At 32.3% G+C, this 12468-nt stretch overlaps 1 protein-coding gene across 1 annotated transcript in view; it reads right to left on the reverse strand.

Annotated features, from left to right (window-relative positions):
* Positions 1–8806: 8806 nt before the first annotated feature.
* The window catches only part of LOC100744379 (E3 ubiquitin-protein ligase znrf2), an 11640-nt gene continuing 7978 nt past the window's right edge, over positions 8807–12468 (reverse strand). Inside the window, exons 3-4 of the mRNA XM_003492371.4 lie at positions 11563–11668; positions 8807–11421 (exon numbers count right to left, since the gene is read on the reverse strand). Of these exons, the coding sequence (XP_003492419.1) occupies positions 11364–11421; positions 11563–11668 (164 nt within the window). The 3' untranslated portion in view covers positions 8807–11363. The remainder of the gene's footprint in view (positions 11422–11562; positions 11669–12468) is intronic.

A 12468-nucleotide genomic window follows, 5' to 3' on the forward strand; every position in this document is an offset into this window, starting at 1 on the left:
AGATGTAATCTGGAAGTCGTCCAAAGCCGAAAGGCACGGACTAAGATCAATAAATAAAAAAGTATACTGTTGAAATGTTCAAAGTAGATTCTCTCGAAAATGAAGCTTCCGATAAAAAATATTATACCAAATTTTTTCCTTATTTCTTCTCGTCGAATCCCTCCCTATCAGATTGTACTATGATTACCATGCCACTTTATATGTATATGTGTATATACATGTATATATGTATATGCACTTGTACATACATATATAAAATTAATGAAATTCTAACATTTTTTTTCAAGAGAACGTTTGATTTGCGATCCATGGTTCCTTTAAGACTTTTAATTTTCACAATGAATAGAATACAATGCAAAAAAAAATTTGGTCTTGATTTTCAAAGTTAAGGTAAATTTCTCAGCTATCTTGTTTTTGCAGATCTATAGAATCACCTGCCAAAGCCACAGAAAATAACTTTTTTGCAACCTGTACATATCTATGTTTATTATTGCTAATTTGGTTTGTTCCGTTTTAGGTGTAACCGAAAGCTCTAAAGTACCGCACAATGTTTCTTTATTAGTTGCACAATTGGAGGACGAAATTCGAAGGCAAGTTGGAGTTACATATCTTGAAGATTAAACCTTATCATAGACGAAATAATTTCAACGTAGTTAAATATACTAAATAATGTGTAATTACATTAATTCATATCAGAACTTCAGAGAAGTTGTCTTTTATATACACATATATGTATATGTAAGATATGCTCTGTATTAAGAATAAGTAAACAATTTATGCATCACTAATGTATTTTGTTTTCACTCGTATATTCATTTCATGATGTATTTGGAAAATACTGCAACAGACCTTTAATTGTGGATAAAAGCTGTTTGCCCTGTACAAAACATACATAGAATATAACTACAAACAGTATAAAACGTAAGAAAATATTGGTCACGACTATCATAGCTGAATTTTATTCAAATCGATGGAGATCTATCAAAAGAATATTCTGCAAAATGATCCTTTACTGTGGAACTCAAATTCGTATCTTTTTTCATTGGATGTTTTTCATTTTCTTGTCATGTAGAGGCTAAACCTGAACGAATTATGTGTCGCGACCTGATCGTTCTTTAAAATATTTCTCTTAAAATACTGAGGTGTGCGTGTTGTCCGTGATGATTGTAGTTGCTGGTTGTAGATATCGCTGCTGGGGTACTGCTGTTTTTCTTCTAATTTAGATGCGTGGAAGAAAAATCGGACTCCGGTCGCCGGGATTCGAACCCGGGTCCCGAACGTTCGTAACCTAAGGCGCTAACCACTCCTTTTTTTTTTTTTAAACTGTTTATTTAAACCCAATATACAATTATAAATACATTATGGTGTTCACAATAAATGGTGAATTTATATAATGGTATCTTAGGCAAAGGTACCGATACGCAACGGTACGACGTAGCCATGCTGTAATATGTGTCGACGCTTTACATTTTTCGTGTTGAATATATCTTTTGGTTTAAGCCGCTGGAGGAGCGGAGCTTCTATGTGATTTTGCTTTTACTTGTTTTTATTGTCCTGGAAACTGGGTCGCAAAAACAGGACGCTTCGGTAGTATATTTTTGGGTGCTGTGGAATTTTGGGGAGGGGTGGGATGTGGAGGAGGGGGAGGGGGATGTTAAATAAGTTTCTTTTAAAAGAAGGAGAATTACAATAATTACAATGTTTGCACCTGTGTTGTACGGGGGCAGAATTGAGTTTTATCGGTTTAATGGATTACTATAAAATTTCCATTACTATTTAAGCTAACATTTTACATTAGTTTATTACAAAAATATAGAATGCGAAGAATAGTCAACAGCTGCAAAGAACCTTCAAATTGAATCGGCAATTTTCTACCAGAAAGCACATCTTCGGTTTCTTCGTTAAACATTACTTGCTAACAATTCTTCGATAAAACAACACTTGCTATCAATTCTTCGGTCAGAACATACTTCAACTTGTTATCCAGTCTTCGGTAAGAACACTACAACATCTCTTCGGTCACAACACTCATAAACACTTATATTATTCAAAAGCTGTTGGAAATAAATAGTGATATTTAAACTGTGAACTCAGTATCAAAGTTATTCAAACCACCCCTATTATCTTAACCGAAATAGGGGATCGGCTGATTCGTGGCGTCCATTATCGTATCCGACGAGAACTTACGACTCTCGTTTTTTCTTTTTTTTTATTTAATTCTTTACATTCACAATTTGTCCAGTTTGGACATTTGGTAGAATTTTTTAGCTGTTAGATTATCATGTGGGTGGCTAACCCCAGTGGGATACCATCTTCGTGTTTGTTAGGTTGTGTCCTTTGTGAGGTCTGCTGGGTGTTTCCTTTTCAGTCTTCTATCCATGTTTGAGGTGTTGATCGTTTCCACAGTTAGCCGGTTTGGGTGTGTTCCTATTCTTTCTTTATATTTTCCTGTGTATCTGCTAATTTCCTTTTTGACCGTTGGTATTGCCAGGTCCTTCCGTATATCCTCGTTTCTAACGTACCGTACGTAACGTACGTGGTATTCTGTATGATCGTTTTGTATATTTTTAGTTTGTTTTCTATACTTAGTTTGGATTTTCGACTTGTTAGCCAGTACATTTGTCTCCTTGTTGTCTCTATTTTGTCTATTATTGATTTAGTATGCTGTTTCCATGTGAGTTGTGTTTCTAGGTGGAGTCCTAGGTATTTGACTTGCCTTGTTTGCGGTATGTGCGTGCCGTTCAGTAGGTGGTGTCTGTTTTCGCAGTGAGAATGTAATATGGTTGCATTTATCGGGGTTTGCTTTTATTTGTTTATCTTGCAGCCACTTTTCTATTTTTGTGATATGTTCTTGTAGTAATTTGACTGCTGTTTCTGGGTTAGTGTGCCTGACTAGTACAACTGTGTCGTCCGCGAATGTCAGTATTTTGCTATTAGTAGTTGTTGGTATGTTGGCCGTGTACGTCAGTATTTTGCTATTGGCAGTTGTTGGTATGTTGGCCGTGTATAGTGTGTATAGTATTGGTCCTAAGACGCTTCCTTGCGGAACCCCTGCCTTGATGTCTTTAACTTCAGAGTATGTGTCCTTGATTTTTATTACGAAGGTTCTGCTGCTTAAGTAAGATTTTATTAATTGGTATATTTGCTCCAGGAATTGTTTCCTGATTGTTTGTAGTAGGCTTTCGTGGTTTATTTTGTCAAATGCTTTCTCCATGTCCATAAAGAGGGCTGTAGAGTATTGTTTGTTTTCTAATGCTAGTATTATTTCGTTAATGAGCCTGTCCTCTATTACTGGTTTTATGCGGTCGTATATTATTTTCTCTAGTATTTTGGAAAACACAGGAAGTAGTGATATTGGTCTGTAAGATGCAGTTTGGTGTGGGTCTTTGCCTGGTTTAGGTAACATTATGATCTGTGCTGGTTTCCATTGTTTAGGAAAGTATTGAATTCTTAGTATTGCATTGAATATTATTATCATTAGTCTTATCGCTTTTGGCGGAAGGTTTTTCAAGATTTTACCATTGATTAGATCTATTCCAATTGATTAGGTCGATTCCTGGTGCCTTATTATTTTTTATTTTCTCGATTATGTTTCTAATTTCTTGTGCTGTTGTTTTAGGTATGGTATAGTATTTGTCAGCTGAGGTACTAGTGGTTTGCGCATCCTCGTCCGTATGGCATTTGGGGTTGCTGTTGTTGATATTATGTGGTGTAAATGTGTTGTAAAGGTGGTTGGAAAATTCTTCAGCTTGATCTTCGCTGCTTCTTGCCCATATGTTGTCTGCTTTTCTGATTACTGGGATTAGTTTTGTTGGCTTCTTTATTTTTCACTAGTTTTATTGGCTTCTTTATTTTTTTCGTGACCTTTCATAGGGAGTAGTTGGAGTTCTCGTGTGCAGAGGGTGACTCTATGAATTTTGTGAATTCGTTATTGTGCTCTTTTATTTTGTTTTTTATTTCCTTTGCAAGTTTGTTTAGGTGTTTTTTGTTTTCTCATGTTCTATGTTTTTGCTATTTTGCTTTCGCTTTTCTTTTTTCTCTAATTTTTTCAAGTATGTCTAGTGGAAATATTTTTGTTTGTCTGTTAGTTGGTTCAGGTATTGTGATTGTCCATGCTGCTTCTTTGATAGTTTCTGTCAGTGCTGTTACTGTCTGTTCGATGTGTTCGGGTGTTTTCAATGGGATGTTGCAGTTGGTTTTGCTCTCGATTATTTCTTTAAAAGTTTGCCATTTGGTGGTTTTGTTACGTAGTGTCTCTGGATTGCTATAAAGTATTGGTTTGTTTCTGTATGTAATTATTACGGGTGTATGATCGGAGCTAAGCTCGAGGCTAGGTGCTATTTTTAGTTTATTTGCGTTTAGTCCCTTTGTAACTGCAAAGTCGAGTAGGTCAAAAATTTTGCTCAGATCTGTCGGCCAGTATGTCGATCTTCCTATGGATAATATATTGAGGTTGTTGTTTCTAATGTATTTTTCCAGGGTTCTACCTCGAGGTGTTGTAATTCTTGATCCCCATAGCATGTGCTTTGCATTGTAGTCTCCCGCTGCGATATACTTGTCACCTAAGTGTTGAAAGTACTCTTCCCACATTCGTGTTGTCATTTTGTGTCGTGGTGGTACATATACTACTGACAACTGGAAGTGGTTGCTCGGGTATATCCCTTTCTTACTTGGCTGTGTAAGTGATGTTTGATATCGTTTCTTATGCGGTCCCTCCGTATGCTTTTCCTGAAGGGTGTTTGGTATCATATATGGTGTAGTATGGTATTTTCATGTAACTTTTTGGAGTGAAGTGTGTTTCTGAAACAAGTAATATGTATATATTATTGTTATATAGGAATGTTTTAATTTCTAGGGCCCGTTGTTGTAGACCGTTTGAGTTCCAGGCTACTATTTTCAGCGTGTCCGTTTTTATTTTTTGCTTAGCATGTTTGTAAGAAGTTGTAACATGACTGTGATTAGTTGCGTTTGCTGTATGAGGACTGCGTTTTGTTCGCTTATCATTTTTGTTAGCATTTCGGTGTTTTTGATGGATTGTTTGAGCAGTTCCTTGATGTCTGTAGTGTCGTTGCTGTTATTGTTCTGATTTTGATTGTCTAAGGGTGACAATTGGTTGACTACTTGCGCGTAGCTTCAGCTACCAACGGTATTGGTATTACTGTCGTTATTGTTCATTACGTGCTGTAGATTTGGTGTTGTCACAGTTTCTGTCTATCCTATCCTGTAGCGCGTGAAAGTTGTTCTGTGTCCTGTTTCAAAGCGGCGGAAACAGTTTACGTTGCAGTTGTTTTCTGACTACACAGCCTTTGTAGCTATCTGGGTAGTTTCCATTGCGGTTGTAGCATTTTACTTCATTTATTTTTCCTATGTATGGACAGTTTATTGTTAGGTGCTTTTCTGCGCATTTGACACACGCAAAGATTCTGTTGCAGTAATTTTTTGTGTGTCCATATTGCTGATACCATATGCATTGCGATATGTCTTTTTTATGTCTAGATGGCTCCACTGTTACTATTGTGTTTAGAACCTTTTTAATTTCAAAAAGTTTCTTTGTTATTATTTTTAGGTTCGAGTTCTATTAGAAATAGCAGTAATGGTTGTTTAGTATCGTACCTGGTTATATTGTTTATTGCTCTTACCTGATGCCCGATTTTAACTAGTTGCTCGCATATGTTATTTGTATTTGTTTTTGGATGTAATCCTCCGATTACTGCTTTGTAACTTTTATCAGTTTTGAGCTGGTAAGTGTGATACCCGGCGTTTTTTTCTTTTAGTGCTTTTGTCACTTTTCTGAAAATTTCTGGGGTGTTCGTTTATACTTTTACTTGGCCTTGTTTTAATTGTCTTATACTGTAATTTTCTTTTCCTGCCCTGTTGTTAAATAGTTCAATGAGGGGGTCTATTATTTGGGCTTCAATGTAAATTGGTGGTGGTTTGGCGATGTGGGTTATTGGTTTTCCGGCCGGGTCTGTTTCTTTCTCTTCTGGCAATGCCCTGAAGGAGTTTCGGAGTGTAATTTCTTGTGGCCATTGTTGTTTTTTTGCTTCTATAGCTTTCCTAACGTTTGTGTTTGGTATTATTTTTCTCTCGTTGACTCTCACTGACGCGTTATATTGCGAACACGAATACGGTCGAACACTTACGTTCATCAAGTTGCTGCAAAAATTGTAAATTCTCATATGGAGTTATTCTAAATTTATATCGGAACACTGAAAAATGCTTCCGTATACATATTGGTTATAAACAATAAATATACATAAATCTCTAATTCTTACCATTCCCTCGCTACTTAGTAAAAATCCTTCCCGGAATAAATATATTTTTAATGTACATTTCATAATTAATAATATATTACTTATTTAATCAAATCAATTAATTTTATAATTGATAATATATTTAAGGATTTAGAAGGATTAGTTTATTAGATGACGTGTAAACAATTTTTGAAAAGACTGCAAATGATCGGAATCGCGGAGAAAATAGTGAAGGTCGCTCTTATAGCTTTCATTATCTGTGCCTGTAATAAAAGCTTAAAAAATATATTTTATAGATTTATGTCAGTTATATGTATACATACCGAAAATTTCATCGAAATCGGTTAACATTGCTATCTGCTACAAACGATTAAAAATGATGAAAATCGCAGTTTTTCACGACTTTGAGCCTACAACTGTAATAAATCTGACGATTCTTACATCTTTCGATGCCTGTCACTTATTTTTGCATCAACTGATTTCACTGAAATTTTCAGTATGTATGTATACATCTCACGTGTTGTATTCGTTATTGTGCTTTGTAAATAACAAAGCGTTGTGAACTAAACTAATGCCGGAAAAATTTATTTTACCCTGCTCAAAACAGGTATGATACTTCGACAATATCGAAATACTGTGTTTTGTGTTTCAGCTTCATTTTCGGAAGTAACAAAAGTTGCAAAGATTTTTCGACTTTTCCTGTTATATTATATATGGATTCGTTCCTGTCTTATAACCTTATTGACCTGAAAAACTATAATGTTAGCAATCTCGTCCATCAAATATTGAGTTGCAACATATAACTCCTTCTTGATATTTCGTGAAGAGTATAATACAATACAATGAATATCACGATCTAGAGAATACTACACAATAATCGAATTTCCAGATCACTTTTGTGGAATGTTTCTTCAACAGAGTTTAGCCATAACACAAAACTTTCTCACACTCTGTACACGTTATATTGTTTCTGTGGACATATATATATGTCGGACTTAAAAGGACACCGGAGCCTTCCCTTTGGAACTTCTGGAAAATCCGTAAAATTGTAATTAAAGTCTATAGCCGTAATTAAACAATTACCGTCATTCTACCTAATTGTATTTATTTGAGATTTGTGACAATGAGCTTGGACTCAAGGCGACAATCAGTCGCCGAACGTAGCCACGATCACGGGACGAACGCTTTGTCTAACAAAGGTATGGAGTAATAATATAACCCTCATTGAAAGAAATATTTGTAGAGATACTCGACAGTAAACATTCCGATGGTTCCTTCGAGCAAAATGATTACCAGATGTCGATGTACCTACACAGCACAAGTTCAGCTAGCCTGAGGACCCGCTAGAAATCTTGGGATTTTGTTAATTAAGATTCTTCAAACAGACAAATAGTCTTTATCCCAACTATGGGAAGATCGGAGAAATCTATTTTCCTCACGAACAACGCTTCCGCTAGCAACTTTCCCTCAAGGACAGCTAGCATCCTTTTCTAGCCACCAATATGGAAATCGACCAATTAACAGCAACGTCAATTTCCCTCACTTTCTGAACGAAGGCTATCCCCGACGAATCCGATGATCTCGTGTCCTTAGACACACCGCATCATAGTTTTCCTCTGGAGCATCATCGCGACGGAAAGCCATTCTCTCTCATGAGGTCGTATTAGCGAGTGACTTGTCGTCTTTACGCTCGGTGGATATTCCACGTTTTAACAAAGAGTTAGTTTAGTAATACTTTCACCGTAGCCAAACAAGTCGATTACGACTTGGGCTTTGGAAGAAAGCGCATTCTGTTACCCCGTTGACCGCGGATTCGTTGTTGGACCTAGGATCATTGTCATTAGCTTCTCGAGTGTCTGATTACTGCGGTTACTTGTCAAATTCTGTAATAGTCGTATTTGCACTAATCAATGTCTTCTCCATTGCATAGCAACAATGTGTAGTCCAAATGAGAATTCGTTTCACGCCCCTAACCCTAATCATAATGAGAATTCGATATATATATATATATATATATATATATATATATATATATATTCTATATATATATATATATATATATATATATATATATATAACATATATATATATATATATATCCACAGAAACGGATATATATATTAACTTATTAACTTATAGATATATATATAAGTTAATGTTCATTGTCAGAATTAAAGGAACGTAACAATACATTTTTGACAAATTACTAACACTACTAGCTCAAGTATTATGACAGCTGATTCGTGAAATTGTGTGTGTAAATTTGTAGTTCCTATATACTAGATATTCACTCTAAAAGTACGCTTGATTCTTGAATGATTTACGAAAATATAACAATAAAACACTGCAACAAATATGTTTAAAGTAATTTTTCAAAGGAAACGATTTTTTTAACAGCATCATCATATCTTCTCTTTTTTCTTTTATACCATTGCGAATGAAATTTAAACATGATACAGGTGAATTCCATTTGCATAGTACTACACTTCTATATATTATAGAAACGCGCGAATAATATCTGCAACAACAAAATCCGCTATGTATATCGAACCTATAGAAAAAATTTAACATTTATTGGCATGCAAAATAATACATGTTCGTAAGGTTATGATTCCTTATTATTCTGTACAAAGTACATACATAATTTAACCCTTTCAGTACTTAATAGAATAACAAAGTACGATATAAAAAATGTTTGTAATATGACAAGTTTCAAAATAAAATCTGAACAGATTACAGTTTGGCCAATGAGTATCTCTTATCTTTCTTATATTTTCCTCATCTACACGTTTGAAATAGCACATCATATGCTTTATTTTTATTTTTATTTATTTGTGGTAAAATTTCTTAAAGTGTCTTTTTATGAAACGGAGCGAGGATTCGAAGCTACCGGCCATTTTACTGGTTCCTGATAATTGCTTTTTAGCTTCTATTCCTTCCATTTTTTTTTTTTTTTTTTTACAAAGATAGTGTTATAAAGTAAATTGTTTATTGGAGTCACAATAAGATCTCCATATAATGAATAGGCTAAATGTTCTAGTTGACTGTATTTTGTCCATACAACATATAAGCTAAGCGTCCCGAAAGGGTTAAATGCTCCCTTTTTTATTGCTATAAATTTCATATTATGTATATAAACAAGTTATATGTTGCATTGATTGAACTCATTTTTATGTCTTCTATATTATTCTAAAACAAAAATCATAATATCATTAAAGTCAACATTTTGTATTTACCCTCATATAAAAATTCTTAAAAGGCGTAATTTTATTATTTTTATATCACTTTATCTTTTACTACTTATTGTATAGTACACTAGAACATCTAAGATAAAGGTTTCTTAAAAAATAAAGACTGGAATTCAATCTTTTTATGCTTATACTTTTTATTTTTTTATGCTTTTCATTTTAAAAATTATACTGTGTCATTACTTTTGTCCACCACTGTATCTATTCTTTGAAAGAATTATACAATTATTTTTTATAGTTTTTAAATTCGAATATTTCATTTCAATATAAAAAAATATTCGAACATTCAATAACATTCTAACAAAAATTCATAAAATAATGTAAATTGTTTTAAAAGACGCCTATATTTGGGATGTATTGTAACACGATAAGTATATTCTATAAAATATTAAATTTTCATTTAGTTTTAAAATATATGTACAAAATACATTTTTTCATGTAGTATTATGACATATGTGTAAATTATCTGATTTATCTGCTGCATTTAAATTTATCCCATAAATAACAAAGTAAATATAGGGCTGCTTATACAAAAGAATGACTTCATCAACTCAATATTTCACAAAAAAATTGAATCACTTCTTTGATATTATTTAAAGCATAAAGCAAGGATATTATATCGTGACACTGAAATATAAAAATTACTATATAAACACATACATTTTTTATCTATCTCTATCATAATTAAAATATATTGAATGCTTATAAAGAAAACAGTTACTTATATGTCTCTTAAAAATATTACGTCCTGAGATAAAATAATTTGTAAACAATAACATTAAATCGTTTTTCATGATGTTGAAAACAATACTAAATTTTATTTTTTTCTTTTATTAACATAGAGAACTTTTATCTTTATTCCTATAGTATCATAGATATTATACCGAATGCTTAAATCACTTTTATAATTGTATTTGGTTTGAAATTTTTACTTTATTAGACTTTTTATCTTATATGATACAAGTCTAATCCAGATATATACAACGCATGTATTATTGGAAAATTGACAGACCATGTTTATTTTTGTTATAAAAACTCCTATGAGTTAACTCCTATTGTGTAGAAAAGATATTAATTATGATATAACTTTAACAATAAATTATATTTCATAACTGCAGGACTTCTATTCTCTAAAAACATAAATGGAATTTATCACAAAGTTGAAATTTTAATAATGAAACCTAATCTTTTACTGTTATTACAGCATCAACATCATTATTACTAAAAGTCTGTTCCTTAAAACTTTTATATATCCAACTCTTTCTTTTATGAAAGTATCAAAAATATCCTTTCTGGAGTACATTTTCCAACAAATAACAAAAATGAAATGACAGATTTATAATGAAATCATCAAAAGTGCAATTAAATTGTGTAATATAAAGTTTGCCTGATTGTTATTCATGGCTTTTTACTACATTTCATTTGATATTCCCTTCTCCAAAAACAATATATATTAATCAATAACAGATTAGCCTAATTACCCTAATCCGATTTCAAAATGTAAAACTAAGTAAAATTTGTAAATATGGTACAATTAATAGTAAGCTACAGAGCAGTAATAGATTAATTACGGATACATATAGATAATAGCATTGTATCGTTGAATTTTATGGCGATTTTTTAAGTCCCCTGCTTACAGGTAGTAATCAAGGATTTAGTTAAATGTCTGCTTTCATATTCAAATTGAATATATCTCATTCAGTCAAACAATTGCATACACCAACCAGCACAGTGGACTAGCAGCCATCTTGACTAGTGTTTTTCAAATTTTTTTCATTTCCTCCCACTTTTTTCTCATTTTGATAAGAGTCTTTAAAATTAACAAGTTGTATTGTGCTATTACAACTTCAATGGGTATAAATCAATCTCCAGGATGTTCAGGACAACTACGGTTCACTTGAAACCATTTATCAATACAACTGAAAAATATTAATTATCATTTATTATTTTCATAGTATTATTTATATTTACAAAAATGTACATAACGGTAAAGTTATTTTATGCACATAATGAATGTTGTTTAAAGTTATGATTTTATTAAATGTAATATAAAAACTTACTTTTTGTGATATATACACAGGCAAGGTAGACGGGCTATAACATCTCCAGATTGTAATTCTTCAAGACAAATAACACATTCACCTTTTTCATCAGATAATATATCTTCTATAATGAAAACAGAAAAGAATATAATGCATTAATTATTGTGATGTGGGAAATGTAAAATTTTATTATTTTTTATTTGTACAATGTACAAAATAACCAACATAATTTAATATGTAACTATTTGATTCTTTAACTTTTATATAATTGTAGCTGTTAAATATGGAAATAAAATCAGTATATATTAAAAAATATATATCTTTATCATTAATGTAACTTCTAACATTACCTTGTCTTTGAGTTGCTTATTATTACCCACACAAGTGGTTGATACGATATTAAAGAATTGAAATACAAGAAAGCTTCTAATGTTTTCAATAACTATAGTAGTTATAATATATATATAGCTATATATTATAGCTATAGCTATATTATATATATATTATATATTATATATTATACATTATACATTATACATTATACATTATACATTATATATTATATATTATATATTATATATTATATATTATATATATATATTATAGCTATTATATATGTTTAATAGCTATATAGCTAAAATATATATGTCGGGTTTATATTAGAATTAGGGTTAGGGGCGTGAAACGAATCTTCGTTTGGGTTACACGTTGTCGTTATGCAATAGAGAAGACATTGACTAGTGCAAATACGATTATTATAGAACCGGACAAGTAAGCGTGGTAGTTAGGTACTCGAGAAACTAATGACAATGATCCTAGGTTCAATAACGAATCCGCGGTCGACGGGATGATAGATGAACGTACTCACAAAATCTAAGTCGGATGCGTAATATTCACTGGTCGTAAAGGGTTACTCCTTTCATC

This window comes from Bombus impatiens, unplaced genomic scaffold (genome assembly GCF_000188095.3).
Source record: "Bombus impatiens unplaced genomic scaffold, BIMP_2.2 scf_0707, whole genome shotgun sequence".
In the NCBI taxonomy this organism is placed as follows: domain Eukaryota; kingdom Metazoa; phylum Arthropoda; class Insecta; order Hymenoptera; family Apidae; genus Bombus; species Bombus impatiens.